Source organism: Magallana gigas, chromosome 5 (assembly GCF_963853765.1).
Source record: "Magallana gigas chromosome 5, xbMagGiga1.1, whole genome shotgun sequence".
Classification (NCBI taxonomy): Eukaryota; Metazoa; Mollusca; class Bivalvia; order Ostreida; family Ostreidae; genus Magallana; species Magallana gigas.
In genome coordinates, this window is record NC_088857.1 from 13,919,870 (window position 1) to 13,943,106 (window position 23,237).

The 23,237-nt window shown below is 32.0% G+C and overlaps 3 protein-coding genes across 3 annotated transcripts; 2 read left to right on the top strand and 1 right to left on the bottom strand.

Annotated features, from left to right (window-relative positions):
* Positions 1-517: 517 nt before the first annotated feature.
* Positions 518-3,709, bottom strand: LOC105322786 (lysozyme 3). Its single transcript, XM_034471225.2, has 5 exons — positions 3,552-3,709; positions 3,038-3,190; positions 2,431-2,468; positions 2,207-2,318; positions 518-749 (listed from the first exon to the last, which is right to left on the bottom strand). Exons 1-5 carry the CDS (start codon positions 3,601-3,603, stop codon positions 541-543), a joined length of 564 nt encoding a protein of 187 aa, XP_034327116.1. The 5' UTR covers positions 3,604-3,709; the 3' UTR covers positions 518-540.
* Positions 3,710-12,750: 9,041 nt separating this feature from the next.
* On the top strand, positions 12,751-15,789 carry LOC136275470 (uncharacterized). The gene is made up of 5 exons (XM_066084810.1): positions 12,751-14,517; positions 14,709-14,839; positions 14,969-15,045; positions 15,187-15,264; positions 15,538-15,789. Exons 2-5 carry the CDS (start codon positions 14,802-14,804, stop codon positions 15,759-15,761), a joined length of 417 nt encoding a protein of 138 aa, XP_065940882.1. The 5' UTR covers positions 12,751-14,517; positions 14,709-14,801; the 3' UTR covers positions 15,762-15,789.
* A 2,566-nt stretch (positions 15,790-18,355) lies between these two features.
* On the top strand, positions 18,356-20,468 carry LOC109617956 (orexin receptor type 2). Its single transcript, XM_020065049.3, has 2 exons — positions 18,356-18,548; positions 18,875-20,468. Exons 1-2 carry the CDS (start codon positions 18,488-18,490, stop codon positions 20,107-20,109), a joined length of 1,296 nt encoding a protein of 431 aa, XP_019920608.3. The 5' UTR covers positions 18,356-18,487; the 3' UTR covers positions 20,110-20,468.
* Positions 20,469-23,237: the final 2,769 nt, after the last annotated feature.

Consider the following 23,237-nt stretch of genomic DNA (forward strand, 5'->3'; position numbering starts at 1 on the left):
TGTGTTAAGGGGCATCAAATGGTATGTAGGTCATGGGCCCCGGGGGTGGTCCTGACCCCCTTCAAACAGGAAGAGCACAAATAACTTTAAAACGGTTAAGATCCCCACCCCTAAACCATATATTTTCTTGTTCATTGTGTCAAGGGGCATCAAATGATTGTAAATCACGGGCCCTGGGGGTGGTCCTGACCCCCCTCAAACAGGAAGTGCCAAAATATCTTGAAAATGGTTAAAAACCCCACCCCTTAACCATATATATTCTTGTTCCTTGTGACAAGGGGCATCAAATGGTATGTAGGTCATGGGCCACGGGGATGGTCCTGACCCCCTCAAACAGGAAGCGCACAAATAACTTGAAAACGGTTAAGATTCCCACCTAAACCATATACATGTATATTCTTGTTCCTTGGGTCATGTTGGTTCACCTGATATATAGTGAAGGACCCCTGGGGAACATCATGAAACTTCAGAAATAAAAATAATCAAGTTCTAAATTTTTTTGTCTTTAAAGTTTGACAAATGACAAATAAAACTTTTCCATTATTTACTATTATGATGACATCCTTGAGATTGAATATGCGACCAGTAACCAAGTGTGTTTGTGTGTTTGCAACCAGCAGGACCGCCATTGTGGATTCTGGCGTAACTTTCACAGGAGTGAGAACAGCCACTGAAGTTAATGTATCGGGACATGTAGGCTTGGACACATTTAGATGCACAGGCCAAATCGTTGGCACATGACCTCCAGCCTGAAAAAAAAAGAAATTTGAAATTTTCTCATAAGATAACATTTATATTAATAGATATAGTAAAATCATGAATAAAAATAAAACCCCGAACGTGTCTTTAGTTGTTTTTATTTGAATGAATGCACTCTTTCTCGATCTCCGAGTCGGTTTACTTCAGAGGATTTAAAGTATAGGTTTTGCACAAACATTCTCGAAACATATACAATGTAATAACGACTTTTTTGGTGCACTTCAAACATGATCCATTTCATCTTAGGTGCTTTTTATACCCGTAATTTTATCCTTTTTAATTGTTATTTTATTGTCGTAAGATTGTATTGTGACTCATTATAAACCAGCCACTAGCAGTTTTGCCAGTGTAACGCATTCAAATGCCAGGAATGGTATATTTTATAGTATTTGTCCTACCTAAAGTTAAACGAGGTAACTGCTCATAACAAATTCATACCGCCATGTTGAAACACAATTGCTGTTTTTGATATATTTCAGCATTAAACATACTTTTCAAATAGTGTCATAGGTTCCTTTGAATAATCATGCCCCTTCGACTATTTCACCATCAGCAAAATATATACATTAAATAGCGTCCAAATCATGATAATGCTTCTATGCGAACTAAAAAGAAAAAACTTATAGTTCTTGAAAAAACAAGTAACTGGTAGATTTAGCATGCAAAGAATGGCTTGTAAAGTATTCATATAATTATCATTCATGAATATTTGGTTCAAGAAGGACTCAAAATTAATTAGCAGTGTGTATCAGCCCCGTATTTTGTATTATTTCTTGCATTTGTGGATCCCTGCATCTTGTAAATTTGGTCTTACAGGACCGACGCTTGCATAGAAATGTAGGTGATTTTGTTCATAATTCTAAAATCTGCTACAAAGTAAATTTGGTCTTACAGGACCGACACTTGCATAGAAATGTAGGTGATTTTGTTCATAATTCTAAAATCTGCTACAAAGAGATGTGTTACCCTTGATGCATCATACATTGTATATGCCTCTGTAAAGAGTTGTTACGGCACAAATGTTCCAAGCACGCGACAATGCTACCATATAAGCTAGAAAAATGATGCTCCTTACCATGCAAATTAAAAATCGTGATTTAATGGCAACACATTCATCTTTTAAAAATAATTTTTATATATTGTACGCATGGCAACACAAAATACACCACCATAAATTTTTCAATTTGAAGAAAAATTCAAACACTTGCTACCCTCTCTGATTAGATGAGTAAGTGTTATATATATATATATATATATATATATATATATATATATATATATATATATATATATATATATATATATATATATATATATATTATATATTATATATATATATATATATATATATATATATATATATATATATATTACAATTTAATTAATATTAATTTCTTTCTGATTTTGGGCATTTCCAATAACAAGATAATGAAATTAACAAATTTACTTGTTCCTGGAGATCCGCAATCATGCCAATACCCCTCTTTAATTTGGAAATAACCACAGGAATCGGAGTTGACGTCGAAGTGACAACCAATAGCCTTGCACCCTGATTCAACCTATTGTATGTAGAGATTAAGTTTATATGACCTTTTAGTACACCAATCCGTATACTTTTTATGTAAATTACTTTTCCCAAATACAATACAGTTTTTGTTTTGAAATACTTACATTGCAAATACATTGCAAACAATGTTGTGAAACAATACCTGTAAAATAAGATTTTAAAATAAAAAAAATATGTTGAAACACATAATATATGTTTAGTACATTAGCTATTATATTTAAAAAGATACGTCATCAATATATAATTTTTGCTATACATTATATATCTATTATATACCCCCACCAAATACATGCAAAGAATATTTTTCAAATTGATTCTAATTGAAATAATTGGAGGTAAAAACTTCATCAGTTATTTGTTCCTCTTAGTGCATTGAACTTAGTCCAGTTCAGTATATAATTGCGTACTTTCTTACTTCACCAAAAATATTCTGGGAATCAATTCTGATTCACCACAGAACGTATGTATCGCGTTTGACCGGAAAACAACTATCAATGGAACAAACAGCATACAATACTACATATGGCGACATTCCTCATTCTTCTGCATTTATTATACTCAAGATTATAAATCGTTTGATACATGTATATAACTAGTTTTCACACTAAAAAGATTGCATATATGTAACCACCATAATAAAAAGCCAAATCGTTGACGAATTCAATCTTTAAAATCATTTGCGAAAGTATGCATGGATGAATGTGTCTTTACCGCTTGAGAATGAGCCAGTGTGAGATGCTGAGGTCAAGCAGCATCGTCGATGGGTGCCCCCAGAGCACATACCGCTCTGGTAGTGACCATTGTGGCAGGCTAAATGGTCATCCTGACAATGGCCTCCAGCGTTTGTACATGGGGCATCACTTCCTTTAGAATATTAGAACCGTATTATATTGGTGATACCATTTAAGACTTTTATCGTATTTCGTTACAATTCAATGAAAACAGGTGTTACTATTTGCACACTAGCTGACTAAAACTTGAAATTCTTTAAATTTTTAAAACCGTATCATTTTGGTGATACCATTTAATACTTTAAATTTATAATTTTTCGTTTAATCCAATGAGAGTAGGTGTTACTTTTGGAATGCTTACTGACAAAAAAATTGAAACCTTTTGAATTATCAAAATTCTTTTCTGTAGCAGTTGCCAAATAAAAATTTATAGTTATATGATAATTTATAAGAATTTTGATTCTCTTACTCCTCTAATTATAAGTAGTTCTTACCATAAGAAACCACTATTAAAGAGGCGATACAACACAGAATGAGTCCGTTCATTGTTACCAGTTCACAATCAAGACACGAATAAAAGGTCTCTTGTCCGAGAACAATACGGATATACTTATCACGTGACGACTGTTATCATAACGTGACATTTTACTTCTATATGGATATTACGTTCAGAGACATGCGGTTATTTTAGCAAAACCAATGCCTCCTATATATGAAATAAAATGAAATCAGGCTATCTCCATAAAAATTTATTTAACTTTATAAACCTTTTTAATGATTTTTTTGTATTTGAAAAAACAAAACAATTTACAATTTTTACCTTGCCAATTGCCAATTTTCAAAAATGAATTTTTCAGTAATGACCCAATTTTAAGGTGTCAAATGCTTACCCTACACACAGCAACGTTTTTTTCAATTTTATACTTTTAAGAAGGCTACATTTAAAATAATATTTCTACCTAGTGTTTACATTTTTTTGGTTCCCGTTATATTATTTTTTGGCAAATTGAGGTGAAATGTTTAGTATGTATCGCATAAGAAAAGATTATCTTTTAAATCATAAAGTTACTTAAGAGGGTCTCGGCTATATAATCTTAATTCTGGCTCCTGCCTTCCACAATCATTGATTTTGGGTAAGCCATCTAAGATATGCATTACACGGCTTTAAATAAAATTTCCCACTCCAATCGAATTTCTTTGAACTTGACGCTTTAGAACATACGATGTATCTACGGTAATTTAAAAGTTATTTTTCCCTATATGCACCTTTCCCTTTTAAGGTTTCTTTTTCATTATTGTGATTTGATATAAAATTATCTAATTGTCAAAAAGTTGTTCTGAAATTGTTTTGTCTTGTAGTAAAACAGGGAAAGCTTTTTTATCCTACCCCTCTTTGATAACAGTTTAGAGGCAATGAAACTTATCCAAAGAGACTTGTTTACGTAACACATGATAATGATTTTTTAAAATGTTGTTTATCACAACATCTGTCATTAAAACTTAATTTAACAATCCTAGGCTCAAAAACATTTTAATGACGAGGGGGTGGTGGTAATGTGGAAATTCGATCATTTGATTTCATCGAGTTAAAGTGAAAATTTTATATATCCATGTTTATTATAAACCCTGTTTGTTTTATATTGAAATCTAATTGGTTTACAAAGAATCAAAAGATATTAATTTGTAGAATACATCGACATTCAGTGAATGGCCTCGACCCTACACGTGGCATGCGCTATCAGAGTGCGTGTTATCTGACGGCGACCTCATTCATTGGTACCAAAAAGGGTTGACTTAATCAAAAAGACAGAACCTTTAATTTGAAGACCTATGGTGCTGAAATTACTATTTTGAAAATCAAATAACATAATTGTCCATGTCTGTCTATTGTATGCTACAAAATCATTAAAAAAAATTAGAAAATCACAAAGTTTTAATCTTGTCTTTTAGCGAAAAATAAATTTCCTTCTACTAACAGTGTTTAAATATTATCAAAGAATATTTACACCAGTAAATAACAATGTGAAGTACAGACCCTTATTAATCGGGAAAAAATTATTTTCGGATTTTCTATTCAATTTTGCATGTTTTCAGTCTTCCATATATATACCCTCAAAGAATCTCTTAATCTAAGATAATCTAATTGGAGATATACATCATTATTTATGTAAGGGGTTCACTATACACATTCTCTAAGTGTTGTGTTTGATGTGAACTCGCTTAACCTTTCATGTTATTCGTCTGTACTACGTTTGACAGGTGACATACATATCAGAAAGGTTATTATAAACGTTTCCAAATAACTTTCATCAATGCGAATATATGGTCATTTTTTGTAAGTTTTATTTCTTTTTACTTCTGAAAGTTAAAATTTGAATTATTCCTATTCAAAAAAACGTTCGCAAACTCTCTCTTTTGGTGGTTTTAATTTTTTGTTCTATACACAACAAATATCGTCATGAGACAGAACAGAAAAAGTCAGTCAAGAAAAAGAAACAAAAAAACAACACTATGCTTTGCACAAGATTACAACTTCCAATTTGACAAGAAACTGAAAGTTTATAAGTAAAGATTATATCTTTTCATCTATACCAATATATATATATATTACAAAAAGTTATCACATTAATTGTAATGGAATGTACCAATATAAAAACTTATTCCGCGGCTAACGATCTCCGATCCTCAGCAATGTTCGATAATCTAAAATATCCGAAATAATATTATTCGTACCATAAATACGCATTATATATATATATATATATATATATATATATATATATATATATATATATATATATATATATATATATATATATATATATATATATATATATATATATATACACTCTAATAAGCCTTGGAGGTTTAATATTACTAACTGCTTTGCTTAGTGGCTCCACGGAGACTTACTATATAAAGGCAAATGGGTTCGAACCACCGACACACCGGTACGACCGTTTTTTTCCTAATTTAATCTCAACTTGTATATTCATTCCATTATAACCATCGTGACCAAATTTGCGATATAACTTCGTGAAATGCATGGATATTATCAATACATTTCTTTTTATATTATTTCATTTATAAAATTTATAGGATAAATAACATTTTTATGATGAAAAATATACTTTGAGGCTGAGGATCGGGCTAATCTTTCATGTAAGAAGTCACGAAAAAAAGAAAACAGTGTAACCTTAAGTAAGCAACAAAGATACAAAATCTCCTGTACTTTGGCACTAAATCTCGAGAACAACTCTACCCCTAAAGTCAGCGACAAAAGGCGCCTAATATCTTTAAAAAAACTACTCTTCCCCTAAAGTCAGCAACATAATGCATCAAGCCTCCTGTAAAAAAAACTCTACGCCTAAAGTAAGCGCCAAAATCTCATGTACATAACTCTTCCCCCAAAGTCAGCGACAAAATGCGCTAAACCTCTTGACAACAACTCTACCCCTGAAGTCAGCGACAAAAGGCGCCAAATCTCTTGTACATAACTCTTCCTCTCACGTCAGCGACAAAAGGCGCCAAAATCTCTTGACCACAACTCTACCCCTAAAGTCAGCGACAAAAGGCGCCAACTCTCTTGAAAACAACTCTTCCCCTAAAGTCAGCGACAAAATGCACCAGATCTCCTGTACATAACTCTTCCCCCAAAGTCAGCGACAAAAGGCGTCCCCAGGTAATATTTTGTCTGGAACTGATAACAGCTAATGAATGTAAAACAGACCCCCTCCCCCTTGCAGGAATTATATGATAACCTGTTGTTTCATTGAAAGAGAGTAGAAAATTACTTGATCAAATCTTTTGTCCCTTCCATTTTCCATTACTTTATCTATTATTGTTTTTAATTTTGGTCCTACTCAATGCTTTTCATTTTACGAAATAAGCCAAAATATACAATGAAATGCTGCTTTTATGTATATGTCTTGTTTTCACTTCCATGATACTTAGTCTTTATCTGGATTTATGCTTAGCATGAATTCTGTTTCCACAGTTTATTACATTGAAAAGCAGCATGTATGACTTGTTCATTCTTGAAATTAGCAATATTGTAAGTTCCACAGATGAATTTCTGATGATCTTTCTCTGTCTCTTACTTTCTGTCTCTCTATTTTTATGATGAAAAATATTTGTCCTTCTATTATTTTAAATGATTTGGTTATTTAAATTTTCTACGGAATAAGCGAAATGATAGAACAAAAGTTCATGTCGTTAATGAATGCTATCAACCTCATTACTTCTCTCTCTCTCTCTCTCTCTCTCTCTCTCTCTCTCTCTCTCTCTCTCCTCTTTCTCTCTCTCTCTCTCTCAGATGTAAATATTTGTCCCTATCATTATTTGAAAACTGTTTCAGTTATTTAAACTTTCTACGGAATAAGCGAAATGATGCAACCAAATTTCACGTCGTTAATGAATGCTCTCTCTCTCTCTCTCTCTCAGATGTAAATATTTAGGGTCTTCCGTCTTCAACGGAAGACCCTTCTATTATTGTATTGTTTCTTTTTCACTTTTCTTATTATTCTTTTTTTTTCTTACAAATTTTGTGCAGGCGATTTCTCGGAGATGGCCCGCTAGATTTAGGTCAAATTTTCAGGGCTGATGCCACGTCATCTGAAGTTTGTACCGCCGCGACAATTTTTAAAAATTTACTTCCGGTCGGAAGTTATCGTCGTTTTACGATTTTTAAAAGCCAATTTTGTCGGTCGGGTTTCACAAAAACGAGTAAAGATAGAGAACTGAAATTTTCAGAGATTATAGAACTATCGTTTTTCTGGTGCACCTCGGTCATGAGAATGTCCGCCGTCACTTCCGGTCGTCACCGGAAGGAAATTTCAAAAATTGAATTTTTCGACTTTTTTATTTTTTAATATTTTTTTTCTGAAATTTCTACACCTTATAGTGACCCTTTCACTGATTCAGAATATGTAATTTGTTTTAAAATCGATCAAGGCATTCTCGAGAAATTAAGCGTCAAAGTCCTGAAGCGAGAGTCCGAGTAGCTCAGTCGATAGAGTCGTGGACATGGCCTGGGCGACCCGGGTTCAAGCCCCGAGTGCCACAAATTTTTTTTCTCTTTTTTTCGCTTGGATCTACGATTTTATCTTTCAATTGATAAGTTAAATCTAATCTATTCAAAAATCGGACGGAAGACCCACTCGTTGCTCGCAACGAGATCGAATCTAGTTGTCCCTATCATTATTTGAAAAATGTATTAGTTATTTAAACTTTCTACGGAATAAGCGAAATGATGCAACCAAATTTATTGCCGTTAAGGAATTCTGTCAACCTCTATGCTTTTCTTTTTACGGAGTAAACCAAAAAATACAATGGAGAGATGCTTTAATTCTATGTTTTTTTTATATCAATGATAAGGAAAATACTAAGTCTTTATCTGGATTTATGTTTAGCGTATATTCTGTGTCCACAGTTTATTCCATTAAAAAGCAACGAAGTCATTCTGGGAAATATTGACAGTTTGTGTTAAATCCTTTAAAAGTTCTAAATTTGCCTTTTTTCCAAAATGTTAAGACTAAAAAACACTCCAAATCTCATATATCATTTTAGTGACAATGTGTGTTCTTTTTTTATCAACATGAAATACATATTCCCAAAATATACTTGTATACCATATATGAAACATAAACAGTAACATGTAAATTGCTAATTTAATCCTGTAATAAAAAGAAATGTGCATTGGCCCCTGCAGGATCCCATCCCCATTCTAATTTAATTTATTGTGTTTTTTTTCTCTTCTTTAAACATCCTCTTGAGGGTTGAGGGTTTCAATTATAAGTATGTACACACTGCAACAACCCCCCCCCCCTCCACCATGGAGAACCATATGGCTATTTGGCAACATCAGGGGTTCTATCCATCTACCTGTGGTGATCAACAATGACAATAATAAAATAGCTTTAAAAGGGGCATGGTCACGATTTTGGTCATATTTTATTTTTCTGTCTTTATTATTTACAATGCTTTATGAATGCAATCCTAATGATCAAATGAAATTTGGGTGCCCGTCGATGGGTTTTTAACAAGATACAGGGCTCACAATTCTTCGTCATGTAAACAAGGCTGGTGCCCTGTTTTTGTTTACATAAGTTCAATATACCAGTAAAAAATCTTTTTCAAGATGATTTGTCTATATTCTTATTCATTCTAAGCATAAATAAACAGTTACTAACGATTAACGCAATCATTTTAGGTCTAAAACTGGAGTTTTCACTTCAACATTCAAAATGTAAACAAAAGCTTTGTGTACATACTGAGGAATTGTAAGCTCTGTAACTCGCTTTTAACTCAACAAATGATACTCAATTTTTATTGCCTATTAAAAATGCCTTACTGAAGCATTTTAAACATTAAAATCGAAAAAATAATTTTTGACCAAACTCGTGACCATGCCCCTTTAACATCAAACAGTTTATTTATTTTCAAAGTTGTGTCAATTTAACTTATGCTATTCCTTTGGTTTTGTTTACAATAATAAAAAAGAGTTGTTTAATGCTATAACATTTAATATTTGTTTATCAATGATATCCACTCCACTTGAATCCTTACTCCTAATTAATGTACTTTGTATGAATGAGGAAACTTCTTACTTTAATTTTATGATATAATTGTTATTAACCAAATACAGGTCTTTATTTTCCATTGTCCTGATATCAGTGATAAAAATTTTCTAATCTCTCACTAAATGTTTTCTGCAAAATTGAAGAGTGTGCTTTCATGAAAAATGAAAGTGCTTGCTGTGTTTGCTATAATTCTTCACTTGACCAGTGCATTTAAATTGTTTCCCAAATTCCAGGGGCATGTCAGAAATGTCCGAAATAAATCAACATATGCAAGAGTTGTGTTTTGGATTGAAACAATTCACCTTTCTTCTTCTCTTTTTAAGAGGGCTCATTGGTCATGGCCAGACTGTTTAGGTCACCCTTAGAAGAAGAGCACTATGTAATATTAAAGGAAAATACCCAAATTAAGATGTTTAAATATATGATTGTTTTGTTTATTAAGATAAATCATATAAATTTTTATGTTAATCTGATGGTTAATTTGTTGACCATCCAGCCTCTTTTTTCTTGCTACTGACTGCTATTATATCATGTACTGGTAATAGAGATGAAAAAAAAATACATTACAGTGCTATTTCTTTCCATTACTGAAAGTAGAGAAACAATGGTACAGGCTTTTTCTTTTCTGTTAAAACTAAGTAAAACATTTCTGAATATTAAAATAAATTTTGAGAACAAAGATTTTAACTTGAATTTTTTTTAAATTGCTGACTGTGGGACAGAGCTGATGTATAAGAGATTTGGCGCTATTTGTCGCTGACTTTGGGAGAGAGCTTAGGTACAAGAAATTTGGTGCTATTTGTCGCTGACTTTCAAGAGAATTTAGGTATAGGAGATTTAGTGCTATTTGTCACTGACTTTTCAAAATGGTTTAGATATGGATGATTTGGTACTATTTGTGTCTGAGTTTTCCATAGAGTTTAGGTATGGGAGATTTGGCGCTATTTGTCACTGACTTTGGGAAGGAGATGAGGTAAAAGAGATTTGGTGCTATTTGTCGCTGACTTTGGGAGGGAGATGAGGTAAAAGAGATTTGGTGCTATTTGTCACTGACTTTTCAAGAGAATTAAGGTATGGGAAATTTGGTGCTATTTGTCGCTGAGTTTTCCAGAGAGTTAAGGTAAGAGAGATTTGGTGCTTCTTATTGTCACTGAGTTTTTCTAAAAGTTTATTGTGGGAGATTTGGCGCTATTTGTCGTCGAATTTTCAAAAGAGTTTAGGTATGGAAGATTTGGCACTATTTGTCGCCGACTTTGAGAGAGAGTTTAGGTAGGGGAGATTTGGTGCTATTTGTCGCGGACCTTTCAAGAGAGTTTAGGTATAGGAGATTTGGCGATATCTGTCGCTGACTTTAAGAGGGAGCTGTGGTAAAAGAGATTTGGTGCTATTTGTCACTGACTTTTCAAGAGAGTTAAGCTGTGGGAGATTTTGCGCTATTTGTCGCTGACTTTAAGAGAGTTAGGGTATGGAAGATTTGGTGTTATATGTCGCTGACTATTCAAGAGAGTTTATGTATGGGAGATTTGGTGCTATTTGTCGCTTACTTTTATTGAGAGCTTTGGTGTTGAGGATTTGGTGCTATTTGTTGTTGACTTTTCATGGGTTTATTCGGATTATGCATTACTGATGCTGTTAAATTTGCATTGACCTTTCTAATTAATATGGAGACTACCCATCAGCTACCCCCCTTCCCTCTTTTGTTTCGTGACTTATTACATGAAAGATGAACCGAGGATCGGAGAACCTTTCACCAAGCTTTCTGAGATAGAATTCGGGAAAAACTTGTAAGTATTATGATCACATTAAAACTTTTTTTTTTTGAGGGGGGGGGGGTGTTTTTTCCGGTACGTTTCTGTGTCAATTCTATGTGAAAATAATTCAAAATATTTATCAGTGATGGTAGAGTAACACGATTACCCAAGAAGAACTTGAATATTTTAACCACAGTTGCGAGTTATGCTCGAAGGTGTAAAGCAGTGCACTGACATTTTATAGAATTATAGGAAGTATACACTGGTGCAAGTGTATATCGCATTTGGTCGGTTTGTTTAGAAATATCGTCGACAGAGGAGCTTGCAATCGCTTCCTTATGCAAGTTATTTTGATAAAAAAAAAGCGGAGATTCTGTGTTAAAAGTTCCTGGCTGTAAAGGAGTATTAAATGGTTCGGTCTAATTCGGATATTGTACTCTCTCTAGTGTTTGTTCTGTATTTTATAATTACTAAGTATGAAAACAAAAATAATGAATCAATAGAGTCCTTTTTACGGGAGAGATAACTCTTATATTATAAAACATCATACTGCCTGTATTTTCTTTTTTCTAACGGTCCTCATCCTTTACGTTAATGTTGTATTAAGAGTCACAGCCACTGGTTCTCCGTATATTCTTCAATTGCAAATTATGGACCCCTTTGAAATTTTTCAAAATTTTGTCTAGTCCTAATTGGTCCGAGATAACTATGATTAAATTTATACTCATTTATATCAATTTATATAAAATATTGGCTTTTAAATCTTCACACACTTTGTAGTAATTAAACAAAACTTTTTGTGATTCAAAGTACTTCATATCCTTTGCTATTGAAACATACATATGACACAAATTATTACATGTGTGAATATAATATTACCGTACATCATGAGAAGTGCTCAAGCACTTGGATTTTAAGAGTTCACAATTACAAACATTGTCGCTTACACCATGCCAGGTCAGCGTTTTCAAGTACACAATATACGTACATTTTAAATTCTCTTTTCTTTACTGTTTTGCCAGGAGAATGGGTTCCAGAGGTCGTGAGTTCAAGCCTCGGTCGAGGCGGCAGTGTAGCTCCAATAAAAAGTGAATTTCCTTGTGCTTTATATATATCTATATCATTCACTATGGGCAGGTATATGTCAATTTGAGAGTTATTGCAATGCTTGTGCTTATAATATATATATATATATATATATATATATATATATATATATATATATATATATATATATATATATATATATATATATATATATACATTTATATATTAATTAATTAATTACAAAAAGACTAGTCGAATAATTATATCGAATTTTTTTAAAGAATTATTTATCAGTTGTAAACATCAATCAGATTTAGGTCAAAATGGCTCATCAGTGGCGATTCCTTAACACGGATTACGCTGTATTTCGTATTTTGTTTGATTGATACATTTATACTTCAAAAGGTGTCCGTACTTTGTACAAATGTAAGCAACAAAACAACTAATTTGTTAGTCATGGACATTTTTGTATTTATTTATACATGTAATTCATTTTTATTGTACATCTGTCCACTTACCTTCAACAGGACTTTATTTTGAAATTTCTCTATCTTCAGAGTATAGAATGAAGTTAAGAATGTTTATATGATGTTTATGACATGATTAAAATGAGTCATCAGTAAGTGAACCATTGATATTGCATAAATATTGAAGCCTTGGTCGGAAAACATTTTTGACCACTTCAATAGCATTTAGGTGAGAGTATCAAAAGTCAAAATGTTTTGCTTTATTGTTTATGTATTAAGAGGTCTGTATGATTGTGTCTAATTTTTGGACAATATTAATATCCTTTAGACAAAGAGCTCTAATGTAGCGTGACTTTTACTCAATGTTATTATAGAAAAAATATCAATACTCCGTAACATATTATTTAGGTTTGCACAGGATGACAGATAAACGTTAATATCTTTTTATGACGTAATTTATAGTTCTAGCAAGAATTAGAGTTTCGTTTATTCAATGAAATTTTTGGCATTTATTTTAAAAAAAAAATTAAAATGTTCAAGTGCTTACAATAATACATGATTAAAATTCAGCAATATGTTAATTTTCAAATTACAGAACACAAAGCTTTTCGTAATATGAATCGGAAATCCATTTCATTGCGTAACAGACTCCTTTTAATTGCAGTATTCTAATAAATCGTTGAAAGGAATTCCGAGTATCTCGACGGTTTTGAAGCCAATTGGACAAACACAAGTATTTGCAGGAAACAAACATCCTTTTGACTTAAGTTCTAGAGGCACACACAAACTGGGACTCTTTCCGTACTTAATCATCATTTCTTCTTTCCCACGCCGCCCTCTACAAGAATATCTCTGATCACGTGGCCACTTGTCCATATTCAGAACAATACTGTAAGATTTTGACACTGTAAGACAGAGCAACCAGGGAGATGATTTAAAGCAGAAGATCAATGGTGATAATTAATCCCAAAGTCACAATGGTGAATTAATTTTCTTGATAAGACGGAAAAGGTAACATGGTGGCTAGCAAGAGAGGTTTTAACAAAAATCATTTGGTAATGTTTACATCGTGAACCCTTCGTAATATATCACTGACATTTTTAAATGTACCTTGTTATTTATTATAAATAGAATAAAGTTACTTACATTCCCACCCTGGATTAAAAATGTACATCGTTTCATAGTTTATCCTGCTGATTTGAAGGGAACAACCAGGGATGTCAATAAAGTTTAAAAGATTGCGCCTTATCTTCAATTTTTAAAATTCATTCCAGCAAATAAGAAATATTGAAAACAGATCCAGCAGGGTGCTACTGATTTTATTATTAAGAAATTTCAGAGAATTTATATTACATATAACCCCCACCCCTTCCCCCTCCTGAAAAAAAAATGAACTGACTTTACATAAGTATTCTGTGTATATTGATTGTTAATTATCAGACCATCAAAAATAAATTTAAGTATATTTTATAATGCTTTTGTACTTGTTTACAAACTATATATTATATTGACAGTTCTTGGGGATTCCTTCGAAGTCACAAGCACATCATGTGAATGTTCTTTGGGAAACTACTAGTATGCCTGCCATCATGTTGCGTCAGCACTGCTATATGGGTAAGAAATCCTAACCATGCATATTACATGATTATGAGACTGATATTTTGCTTAGGATATCATCATCAGGGAAATTTCCTAACTTTTTAGGACCCACTTCAAGAAAAATAACTTGATACATATTAAATTATTAAACAAAGTTTAATCTTTAAGTTATACATTTATATACTAGATCTTATTTTCTCTTATAGGTACAAATGTGTCAGCAAGACAGATATAAAGTTTGGGTGGCTGAAGAACCCAAAAACCTTAACTAAAGACACTTTAAGACAGAGATCAAAACAATGGAAGAATTGTTTCCCTCTGCACGTCCAGATTACTCGTATGTTATATATTATGAAGCAGTTTATGTAATGTAGATAGTGATAAAAATAATTATTCCTAATTTAGTTATATAGAACTAACAAATACATTGTATATATTTATATAAATTACTCTCCAACATTTTAAGTGCATTACGCAGACCTTTTGATGAAAGTGACAGAGATTTTTTGCACCAAGAATCATCAAACCTAGGAAGGTTTATTGGTAAAATGTTGAATTTTGGTTTCAGTTATAATTACATTTGATGGATTATATTTTTATGTTTAGTTAAACAATATTTTGTTGCTGACATCTTTGATTTTTATTAAAAATTAACCATAAACCATATCATCATTGACATTGTAGAGGTCAAGTGTCCATTTTCTGCATTATCATCAGTAGTAAAGGCAGCAAAAGATCTGAAGAATTTCTTTTCCTTCCTTGGTAAGTATACATTTACCGGTAGTCTGATGACTTACAGCTTTGTACAATAACCTGCATGTTACAATATTATTTCATAACAGAACTATGGTGTAATTTGCTCTCAAGATATATCTCTCTAACAATGTTTACCTTTGTAAGAGCCAAACTACAAGCTGTGTGTGAAAATATTGATGAGATGATGATTTTAACACCTACATGCAATGTCATGCATAGTCTTAGAGGTACCGGTATATTATTGATAAATATGTAACATGTGTTTTTCTTTAATTTCAGATGTTAAAGGAGATTCACTTTGCATGAAGACCAGTCACCCATATTACCATCAAATACAGGGCCAGTTACACATTTGTAACAAAACATGTTGTGACCTGATTGTGTGGACAACAGTAGACTGTGTTGTGATCAGAATAGTGAAGGATCCTGAATGGACTGTAAACATTGCAAACCTAGTAGACATCTACTTTAATACTTTCATTCCAGCATTGTTAGATAACTAACTTTGGTTGAATAAATCAAAAAGAAAATAAACAGTCAATGTCAATATACATTTATATTTCTTTAGTGAAATGTTTAACTTTTATATGATTATAAATGAACACAATTATCACATTTTGTTAAGGTGGCTTGATGGTCATGGCCAATTTTAGACTGCATATTGGTCTCCTTTAAATCATTTAAAAGGTAAAATATATGAATGATTTCTTTACTACATAATAGTTAATAGCAAAAGAAAGATCTAAAAAAAAAATATTAGGTACATGTAGATAATGATAAAAAGAAATACATTTCACTTACGAAATTTGGTTACAAATATATATATTTTTTTCAAATTAACCATTATCTCTTTAATTCCCTAAAAACTATAGGATCAACAAACAAAGTTAAGGTCTTTCAGGAAACACATTCTTTATTTTAATTAGGGCCTGAGAAAATATATAGAGCCTTTTCCTGTGCTACACTGCACACAGAAATCTAATTCAGACATTTGTTTAACATGTATTGACATTACATTTGCAAGTACAAATTGAAATACTTTTGTTAGAATATCAATACTCAAGAAAAATCAAAACAAAAAATAAAGACAAAAAGAAAATTTCAATTCTCTCTAATATTAAGTATCCAAAAATTTTCCATGTAGGTATATAGGTATATACTTCCTTCAAATGACAGAAAGGAGGCCACGTTAAATAATGCGGCAGAATACTTATTCATCTTTTCCCTGTTATAAACTGAAAAAAAATCCAGGCTTTAAAAAAAGCTGTTCTTTTTTACATTTTTATCTAAAAGTACAAGCTGAAATTCAAATATGATATTATATATTTACATTTGCAAATATGTTTCCTTAAATTAACCTATAGAATAGCGAATACGTTCATTTTTCGTGTCGTCACAATGATCATAGCCAGCGCTTATCGCTTGTATTATTGTAAACATAAAATCTCGGTAATTTTAACAGTTCTGACCGATTTGTCTATTTCAAACGTAAATATAAGTAATTAACAGCAATTTTAAAAAGTTCACCGGGATATGAAGTTGGTTGGTACGTGTTCAAATCTACTGAGAAGCCCTTCGGGCTTCACAGGCTTTGATCACGTGACCAACCAACTTCATATCCCGATGAACTTTTTAAATTGCTGTTTATTTCTTATATATATACACAAAACTGAAGTGAAGAAAATGAAAACGTCAATTCTTTAAAAATATAATGATCGAAATTAAATTTCACTGAATACTTCCTGAAAATGGTAAGAAGAGGACAACTTTACATACATTATACAAATTATTTATAATCAAAAAGAAGATAGTATGATATCCTTAAACTTCACCACTCAATACATTAATCATAGCACTTAAAACTGGAAAACGGACATATATTCTGTTGCAAACGCATGATTTCTCTTAATTTTTGTATTTTTGTTTCCAACAAGGTAATTCTCCTCTCCTGTGTAAACTAGCGCATAAAATTTAAATCTGAATTAATCTAAAGGAAGGTATAAGTACAAAGGTCACAATTTAATTAATCAGTAGTTTGAAAAAATGAAAATTAACAAGCATTCTGAGAATATTGCATAAGCAATACACGTCCCCTACCGGTTTGTGGAAATTGTGAAAACAATGCACTGTTATGCAGAATATCGAACCCGAACATTAAAAAATTGGAATATAAAAAATTAATTTTTTCGAAAATATGTCAACCAGATGCTACAAAAGTGTAAACTTGATCTGTAGTTTAACAATTTGAAGCTGTTCAGCAAGTTTCATATTATTCCTCAAACGCATAAAGAAAAAAAGTGTGGAAAACTGAAGTGGGACAGACAGACGGACAGACAGACGGACGGACGGACGGACGGACTGACAGACGCAGAGGAAAGCTATAGTCCCCTCCGGTGAAAACCGGTAGGGGACTAATAAGTTAAAGTACGTTTAAATGTGTAATACAAAAATGTTACCTTGGTCTGTTTTAAGTAGAGTTGAGGTGTCCAGTGAATCCTAGGTGAATTAATGAATATGTACTTAATGGCGGTGGCATACCCCATGCTGTTTGCTTGGCATGTTTGCACTCTAATTAAGGTTTGCAATGAATGATACCTGACGATATTAAAGTTAAATGACCATCTATGCTTGGCCATCCATTCAATGGGCTCTTTATACATGTACTTTTGATCAAGTCATGATGTTAATTACCACGATTGTTAAAAATCTAATGTTTTTGTTGGAGCAAAATTTTGTTAATGTTTTACACCTTCAATCGTTACTGATTGTGAAAGGTCTTTTTAAATCGGTTGTTTTAAAAAAAAACACCTAAGTATTTTTGTATTACTTAAATTGGCTGCTACTGTGATCGAATATTTTGTCCACCGAATATTTGTACGCAAATTAATACAAAACCACTTTTAAGTATGGTGCAAGATTTCAAATTTTCAAAGGTATAAAACTATCAAATTTAAATTTCTTTCAATTTCGAGCGATGACTAATCCATTACCTTCCTGGTAAATTTGTGATAGCTGGACACCTTTTGTGACATCAAGGAAGTATTTTAAAAGGCAGAGCATGTTTTTTCACGTAGGGATATAATTTAAGAAACCGGAAAATATTTCGTCATGTGGTCTAAGCTGGTGCATGTTTATGTTGTGAACATATGAATAGGCACAGATTCCTGCACAGAGCCGATGATCTCACACATCCCGGAAAGGAGTACACTTAAATGCTAGTCTACTGTTAATGAGTTCTTTTCTGCAGTCATTTAAAGAGGACATCACTGAGGGACTTCACGTATTCACTGGTGAGAAAATATTTTTATTTGACAACTTATACCCCCAACCCATAAATATATAAGGTAGTAGTGCGAATGTATTTGGTTTGATAAACACCCATTTAATTTCAATCAGTTTCCACCTATTAATATCATTTGAGGTTGAAACTAATATGTAAACAATTTGAAAATTTCACCCCGATTTAATAATTCTTATTAAAACAAAAAATCTAGGCAATAGTTTTCATATCTAACTGAAACGGTAATTTTTTTAAATAAAATTGATAGACGGATGAAGAGAAAGATATAAGTAAATATAATTTGATATATTCATGTATTATAATTATTAATTGTAGGTATCAACATGAACAAAACATCAATACAACACACATACCTAATTTGGGAAAACCATACATATAACACAACAACAGAACAGTATCTTTTCCATACCCACAACTCGGAGGTTGACGAAAACATGGTCGTAATCCTTATGCCCGTGGTAGTATATGTTTCTCTTTTGATGGTTCTTGGTATCATTGGCAATATGATTGTGTGTTACATATATTTTTTCCGATGGAAACGAAAGACTGTCAAATATTTCATTGGATCTTTGGCTGCGTACGATTTAATTACCAGCATCATATGTATGCCAATCGAAGTAGCCATGCTTCGTAATCCAATTACTCTGAACGACCCACATCTTTGTAGATTTCTAAGATTCACGCGCTCTATGACGTCACTTGGAGCAGGGTTTATGTTAGTGGTTATTGCCGCAGACCGATATCTGAGAATCTGTCAGTTGGCAAAAAGTCAAATTCAAGTCGCACTAGCTAAAAAGTTATGTTTTTCAACAATGATAACAGCTGTGCTATTTTCTTGGCCGTGTTTGTTAATATTTGGCCAGATTGAAAGAAGTACGTCTCCAATCGCGGAAACATCTTGCTCAATCGACATGGAGTATATCGATACACTTTATCCAACAGCATATTATGGGCTAGTGTCTGTGCTATTTTTGTTCATTTCATTGTGTCTGATGACTTTCTACTCAATGATCATGGGAAGACTGTGTAAAAGACCCCTAACATCACGATTAAGAACCATTTTGTCTGTGAATGAAGCTTGTAGTAACAATACATCAACCTCGCCAGAAGGACTGAATGAAGAATCGTCCAAACTCAACACTGCATCACCGACAAACCCAGAAAATTGCAAACCCACTGCATCTTCAAAAATAGGTTTGATGCTACGTAGAAAATCATCTTTATTCGAAGGGAGAATTTTCTCAGTTTCTCCAGCAAAAAGACAGTCAACGGCGAATTTTCGAATGACAAGAACAACTTTAACTCTGCTTTTAATAACCCTCATTCAGTGGGTCAGTTTTCTGCCTTATTTTGGACTCCTTTTTACCAAATCTTTTAATAAAGACTTTCTCCGCAACATGACAAGAGATGATCAAACACTCTATAACATTGGGATTCTTTCTCACTTTCTTAGTAGTGGAGTCAATCCTTATATGTATGGCTTTTTCAGTGGAGACTTTCGTAAAGAATGTAAAAAGGCATTCATTGCAATGAAAAAATCGTTAAAGTAGTTTCTTTAACATTTCATTTTCATTTACGTGATTTGAACTGGCTAGTAACGCAAGTCATCGAATTTTTTTCCATTTTGATAACCACTTTAAAAACCGGTGATATTTTGTTGAACTAGTAGATTACATCGTGTATATTAATTTGCGTATGAACAAGCACGTAAAATGTTTTCATTTCAAAATGAAATATAAGGATATTGAATGACTATTTTGAAAATGTTTCATGATGTGTATTAAATTCAAACTCTAGTTCAGAGTTATTAGCATTTTGTTTAGTAATAAACAGGTCGTGTTTGATACTTCATTTGCTAAGTTTCAATTTAATTAACGTTGAGATTAAGTTAAAAAGCACTAAAAAAGAATGTTGATTTGATTTTTTTTCTTCAAATTGTCGATTGTAAAAGGAAGTACTTTTAAAGTTTAAGATCACTTTGCAGAAAAAAAAAGTTTTTGTTCATTAAAAAACCAAAATATTTTTGTCCCCGAAACCCCAACGACACTTAATATTACAAATACAATTAGACACTTGTGTAGAAAATGTGACAAATAAAATTAGTCACTTGTGTTGAAAATGTGACAAATAAAATTAGTCACTTTTGTTGAAACTGTGACAAATAAAATTAGTCACTTTTGTTGAAAGTGTGACAACAAATAGCGTAACAAGTTCAACTTTTGAATGTTCAAAAATCTTTTCAAAACCTGCAATACAAGGATCCATATAAGAACAAACAGGTCATTACGATAAATCCGGTGTCGTGTTTTGATGCAAACTGCCTATATTAGAATATGACTTCCGATGCGTTGCACATCATCTTGGTCAAAAATGTCAAGAACAAAATTATTTGCGATATGCATTTTTGACATAACATCATTTTGAGGATTTACGATACAGGATGGTTATAAATTCTACATATACACTGTGCATGTAAGGAATTTCATATTGTGTACGTTTTTCAAATTAATAAATACGAGTCCCCGACTTGTGATGAACGTGATGATGAATATATTGACAAATATACTGCGAGACCAGCTTAATGGCATATCAGAATAAAGAAATACTAAACTTCGAAATGAAACTGGGCTTTGTTATCAAAAATTACTTAAATACAATATACAGCTTTCTTATGTTGAATTTATTTTGACAAAATTTTAAAAGTTTTTTAATTAGATGTTGTCTTTCTCAAATGATTGTTATCCTCATTAATTTGCAAAACTAATTACCTGCTAAATACGTACTTAATTAGTTTTATATATTTAAAAAGGTAAAGTGGTAATTGCTGTTTGATTTTTTTCCGTTAAATTAAGAATGTTCGCCATCTACGCATTATTATGTCCCTAGTGTATTTAATATGCTTGGTGTTTTGTTCACGGAAGTATTTACCTATTCGCCATATGATAACTGTCCTGTACATTACCCATGTAATAATGGGTAACACCAATACTTTTAAATTTGGAAACGTTGATTCCTGCATAAATGTGAAATGTGTTATTGTTAAGTTGTAAACGTAGATGCAGTTTCATGTTTATCAATGATTCTACCATGTACGTTAATAACTTGGGTTAATACAAGGATACATATAAGAACAAACAGGTCATTACGATAAATCCGGTGTCGTGTTTTGATTCAAACTGTCATTTGTAGAAAATGACTTCCGATGCGTTGCACATCATCTTAATCAAAAATGTCAAGAACAAAATTATTCACGAAATGTCTTCCGACAGGATGTTAACAATTGCACTCAATAACTATGCTGAAGATATGTGAAAGAAAGAAAAGTAAGAGGGTGTTTTAAAGTATAATAGAAAGATGAATACTGAATATTTACCCTTAGTAGTATTCCATCATGCACTTCATTGAGTAAAAGGATGGAGTGGAACCAGACTAGGGGTGAATGGAATACATGAACATCCGGGGTTAATCACCTTAGTTGGACCTTATAATACATTCATTTTCTACAAAACTTAATAATACTTATAATTTTCTTTTAAGATGAAGAAACGCCCATGTTTATTTATATTTTAGCTGTCGATCTACACATATTGCATCGTTAAGTCACTTTATTCACGATGATCAGATATATACACATCGTGATTCAATTTTTTTACTCTTAATGGCAAAACTCATCTTAAAAGTTGCACAGGAAATTATTTGTCATCCATATATATATATATATATATATATATATATATATATATATATATATATATATATATATATATATATATATTGGCACTAGTCATCCAAGCAGTGCAAGACAGTATTTAACAGTATTTATGAATGAAAACATCAAAATTGAAAATTCAAATACATAGTTATTATTTATGGTGGACTTGAGGTGGAAAATTATTCATTCAGACAAACAAACAAATGCATGATTCAGAAAACTGAAGTGCGAGATGTTGGCGGATTTTATGAACTTTTCACTTTAGCATTAAGTGACTAGATTAAAAATAAACTATTGTGGCTTTTTGTTCATGTACTTGAATTCTTATGTGTGCTTAAATGAAGGATATTCTTGAAACTTTTTAAAATGAGAAGTGGTTTCACTATATATACTGTATTTTCTATTCAACTGTTTATTTTTGTGTAAACAATATTAATTTGTCATATGTTGTGATGCTACACCACACTTTAAATTATATCACTACTTAATAAACAGACTATTAATTATCAATTAATAGTTAAAAGCTATGCACGCTATAATTTGCGTCAATAATGAATGACGGTGAAAAAGCATGTTTTTGTTTACTTATAAAAGTTCCCTTTATTCTGTTAATACAATGCTGAATTCATTCTCGTTAAAAAGATATCAAATTATTTTTTTCCTGCAAGAAAAGTAATGAATATTGACGAAGGAAGAGCGAAACCGACCTAAATGCAAATGTTCACGATGTCCTAAGATGCAAGTTTTAAATAGAATAACACTCACATGATCTTAAAATAGCCCTTCGGAGAAAATACATACACTGTACATTTTTGTTCACTCTGAGAATTACTAGTATATAAATGCACGTTTGTGATTGCTCACACTCTGGTGTTTTTGTTTCCTTTGTTCGTACTTGTATTAAGGATCAATTTATATTTTACAGAAGAAATTTCATCCTTTCCCTCTTGAAACAATGCAACAATT

Excerpts from the sequence above, each read along its gene's own strand:
- LOC136275470 (XM_066084810.1), top strand. The coding sequence starts at position 14,802 with ATGGAAGAATTGTTTCCCTCTGCACGTCCAGATTACTC. Across the intron at positions 15,046-15,186 it reads AAACCTAGGAAGGTTTATTG|AGGTCAAGTGTCCATTTTCT; the intron begins GTAAAATGTTGA and ends TTGACATTGTAG. Across the intron at positions 15,265-15,537 it reads GAATTTCTTTTCCTTCCTTG|ATGTTAAAGGAGATTCACTT; the intron begins GTAAGTATACAT and ends CTTTAATTTCAG.
- LOC105322786 (XM_034471225.2), bottom strand. The coding sequence starts at position 3,603 with ATGAACGGACTCATTCTGTGTTGTATCGCCTCTTTAATAGTGGTTTCT. Across the intron at positions 3,191-3,551 it reads TTTAATAGTGGTTTCTTATG|GAAGTGATGCCCCATGTACA; the intron begins GTAAGAACTACT and ends AATATTCTAAAG. Across the intron at positions 750-2,206 it reads TTGCGGATCTCCAGGAACAA|GCTGGAGGTCATGTGCCAAC; the intron begins GTAAATTTGTTA and ends TTTTTTTTTCAG.
- LOC109617956 (XM_020065049.3), top strand. The coding sequence starts at position 18,488 with ATGAGTTCTTTTCTGCAGTCATTTAAAGAGGACATCACTGAGGGACTT. Across the intron at positions 18,549-18,874 it reads GGGACTTCACGTATTCACTG|GTATCAACATGAACAAAACA; the intron begins GTGAGAAAATAT and ends TATTAATTGTAG.